The sequence below is a fragment of the Carcharodon carcharias genome, chromosome 17 (assembly GCF_017639515.1).
Source record: "Carcharodon carcharias isolate sCarCar2 chromosome 17, sCarCar2.pri, whole genome shotgun sequence".
Classification (NCBI taxonomy): domain Eukaryota; kingdom Metazoa; phylum Chordata; class Chondrichthyes; order Lamniformes; family Lamnidae; genus Carcharodon; species Carcharodon carcharias.
Window position 1 is genome coordinate 83,898,458 of NC_054483.1, and position 3,879 is coordinate 83,902,336.

The 3,879-nt window shown below is 45.3% G+C and overlaps 1 protein-coding gene across 1 annotated transcript; it reads left to right on the forward strand.

The window, feature by feature from the left end:
* Positions 1-2,433: 2,433 nt before the first annotated feature.
* LOC121289670 (ribonuclease H-like) lies at positions 2,434-3,036 on the forward strand. The gene has a single exon (XM_041209295.1). It carries the CDS (start codon positions 2,434-2,436, stop codon positions 3,034-3,036), a length of 603 nt encoding a protein of 200 aa, XP_041065229.1.
* Positions 3,037-3,879: the final 843 nt, after the last annotated feature.

Sequence of the window (3,879 nt, forward strand, 5' to 3'; positions counted from 1 at the left end):
GCGTTGTTTCAAGGGGTCTATGGCACAGGCCTAGATAGGGATAACTTACAGCCGGAGATTAGGAACTGATGGCTGAGAACGCTAGTGTTGCATGGCACTGAGGAGTCGAGGAAAGCATTGGATCAGTTTGATCCCACTGATGACACACATACAGAGCCCTGGATAATTAGGAAGATGGTTAGAGTATGGGAAAGGGAAACACCAAAACTACCCAAGGCATCCCGGGGCAGAGCAATGCCTGTTAAGGATCAGGCGACGACCTGGAGAAATGAAGGGAGGGGACCTACTCAGAGGGAAGCCCCTCCAGCTTATCAGACAGTGGGTTGGGGTAGAGGTAGAGGAAAAGGAAACTCCTGGGGAACGGGGAGAACTCAAAGCGAGGGGTCCAAATGCTATAACTGTGGCCAAGAGGGACACTTCGCAAGGGACTGCCCAAACTCAAGACCAGAGAATGCAGGTCGGGGAGGAAACCAGAGCCTATCCGTGGAAGGGCTGAATAGATCAAGTCCTCAGTGTGATATGATAGAATACCACCGCGTTCCGGGTTGTACCCCGAACTGCAATGATGGTCTCAGGCCTCTCCGTTATGGGTGTGTGATATGCGGTGGGATGACATGGGGAGACCCCTAGTGAATGGTAAGGTTGGAGGCCGCCCTATTACATTCCTTTGAGACACAGGGGGGTCCCGAACCACCATTAACACCACTCAGATCAATGACATAGATTGGAAAATTCAAAACAAAATTATTCTAAGCGGATTCACAGGGCATTCACAAGTGGGATATGTGAGTGTACCGTTGGAAGTCAGTGTGCGAGACATATTGATAGAGCATTCAGTGGTCCTTATCAAATTACCCAGAGAACAAGAACATATATTAGGGAGTGACTATATGGCCAAAGCGGGACTCTGCTTTGACCCCGTTAATTGTATGATATGGCAAATGCCTTTGGACATAGGCAGTATAAATCATACACTCATCCCAGTGGGGGAATATCAGGATAGGATATGCATGATCGGGGAAATGTGGGTAGAACTAGGAGAAATGAGTGACGATCGTGAAGTACAACAAATTATTGCACAAAACTCAATATTATTTGCCCGACATAAACATGATTGTGGGAAATGACCGGGAGTGTGTGTATACAAGGTCCAGACCCCAAACCACAAAAGCAGTGCGTTTTCCCAAAACAAGCAGAAGAAGGGATAGAGAAGGTGATACAGAATCTGCTGCAGCAAGGGACATTAAGACCAATAGCTTCTACTAACAATGCGCCTATTTGGCCAGTAAGAAAACCCGACAGTAGCTGGCAACTAATGATAGACTACAGAGGATTAAATAAAGTCACCTCACCTCGTTAACAGCCCCTACTGTAGCAACTAGCCCAGAGACAGTAGTTCAACAAAATGAGGATGTGCAGTGGTTTATGGTTTTGGACATAAGTAACGGTTTTTAGTCTATTCCATTGGAGAAAGAATGTCAATATAAATTTGCGTTTACTTTCCAAGGACAGCAATTTACATGGACTGCCTGCCGCAGGGATTTCACAATTCCCCGTCCATATTTCAGCAACGGCTGAGGGAAGGGTTAAAAAGATTCTCAAGGCCTGAATGTCTAGTGCAGATGACTTACTCCTACAAACTAAAGCCAAAAAGGAACATTATCAACTGCTAAGTGAATTACTGCAGTTGTTACATGATTTGGGATTAAAGGTTAACCCTAAAAAAGCGCAGATCATGAAACAAAAAGTTACTTACTTGGGAATGATTCTGACACTGGGGAAGAGGGACATTGACAAGCGAAGGGTAGAGACTGTTGGCAGACTCCCTGTTCCGTGGGATGTGAAAGGGTTAAGGTCCTTCTTAGGCTTGCTGGGAAATTGCAGGGGCCACATTGATGGATTCACCACAAAAGCGGCCCCGCTAATGGAATTATTAAAAAAGGATGTGGTCTGGGAGTGGAAAACAGAACACACCCAGGCCATGACCGCTCTAAGGCAAGCATTAGCTGCCGCGCCCGCTCTGAAAACCCCAAATCTGTTTTCATTGGAGGTGGCTACTACAGACACCACCCTTTCAGTAGTTCTATTACAGGAGACACACGGGAAATTACAACCAGTAGCATACACCTCACGCATACTCTCACCAGTGGAGCAGGTGTATACGGTATGCGAAAAACACTTGCTAGCTGTCTTTTGGACAGTGCAGCATTTTACCTATATAGTGGGACTAAACCCACTTACAGTATTAACAGAACACACCCCTGTACAGCTACTGTTAGATGGAAGGATTAAGGATGGTGCAGTTAGCCAAAATAGAATCGCTAGATGGATATTGTTGCTGTAAGGTAGAAATATAACTGCAAAGGGGGTAAAAACCATCATTATGTTAGCAGATAACTTGGTTTATCAGGGAGAAATCATGAGTATCAATTGATGATAGCAAATGACCCCAAGGGCCCATTTGTATCAAAGAAAAAGGGAGGGAGTAAGACGGGGCCTGAAAGTAGAAAAACAAAGGAAACAGGAAAGGAAGAATCCTATTTTAAAATTTTTGTGGATGGCTCTTCATCAGTACAGGATGGGGAAAGGAGAACTGGCTGTGGGATATACATGGAGGATGAACACGGACAGGAAAGATATAGTGCGGCTTTGAAATTACCTAAAACCATGAGTGCACAGGCAGCAGAACTAACAGCCGTTGCATATGTGGTTGGTCACCCGGAATACTTTCCGCCTAGATCAGTCATATACTCTGATAGCATGTATATCTGTAACAGCCTCTCAGAACATTTGCCCCTATGGGAAGCAAGAGGATTTGTCTCAGCAGATGGAAGGCCCCTTCCTTCGTCCCCGATATTACGGTACATCTGTGAAGAAGCACAGGGGAAAGGGTTCGGGGTCACAAAAGTGAAAGCTCATTCAAAACTATCTCCCAAAGGGAACAGGAAAGCTGATGAACTAGCCAAACGAGGTGCTGTAAGTGGACAGGAATGGCAGCCACCGATTGGGGAAATCGGTGGCCAGAGAGAGAAGTAGGTCAAAGTAATAGATTTAACGGACGAGCAAAAGAAAGATGGAGAATTGAAAAAACTAATAGAAGGAGCAGAGTCAAACACATATAAAAGGCACGAGGGGGTCTATATTCAAGACGGAGTGGTTTTATGTGAAGGAAAATTTGTGGTGCCAGAGGGGGGACGAAACCAAATAATCCACTGGTACCATGACTTATGGGGACATAAAGGGATGGAGAGCACCCTGGATCAGATAAAGGAGTGTGCTGGTGGCCAGGAATGAAAGGTGACGTGGAACACCATGTCAAGAATTGTTTGATCTGTGCACAGCACAACCCCTATAGAAATGTTGAGAAAGTGGCCCTCCGACATACTAGACCAGTAGAAGGGCCTTGGACTAATTTACAGATAGACTATGTAGAACCCCTTCCCCCCACTCCAGGAGGATACAAGTACATTCTAGTAATAGTGGATACCTTCACTAAATGGGTGGAAGCTTTTCCGACCAGAACAAACACAGCCAAAATTACTGCGAAACTTCTATTTGAGAAGGTGTTTACCCGTTGGGATTTACCCCGAAGTATAGAATCGGATCAGGGAACACATGTTACAGCCCAAGTAATGCAAGATGTTATGACTCTTTTTGGGGTCAGACAGAGATTCCACATACCCTATACACCACGTTCTAGTGGAATTGTGGAAAGAATGAATCGGACATTGAAAAACATGATAGCCAAAATGGTGCAGCAGCACAAGACAACCTAGCAGGTTGTTCTGCCCTATCTGCTGATGATAATCAGGAATACCGTGGCTTCATTAACAGGCTACACTCTTTATAGACACATGACAGGAAGAGACATGAGGGGAA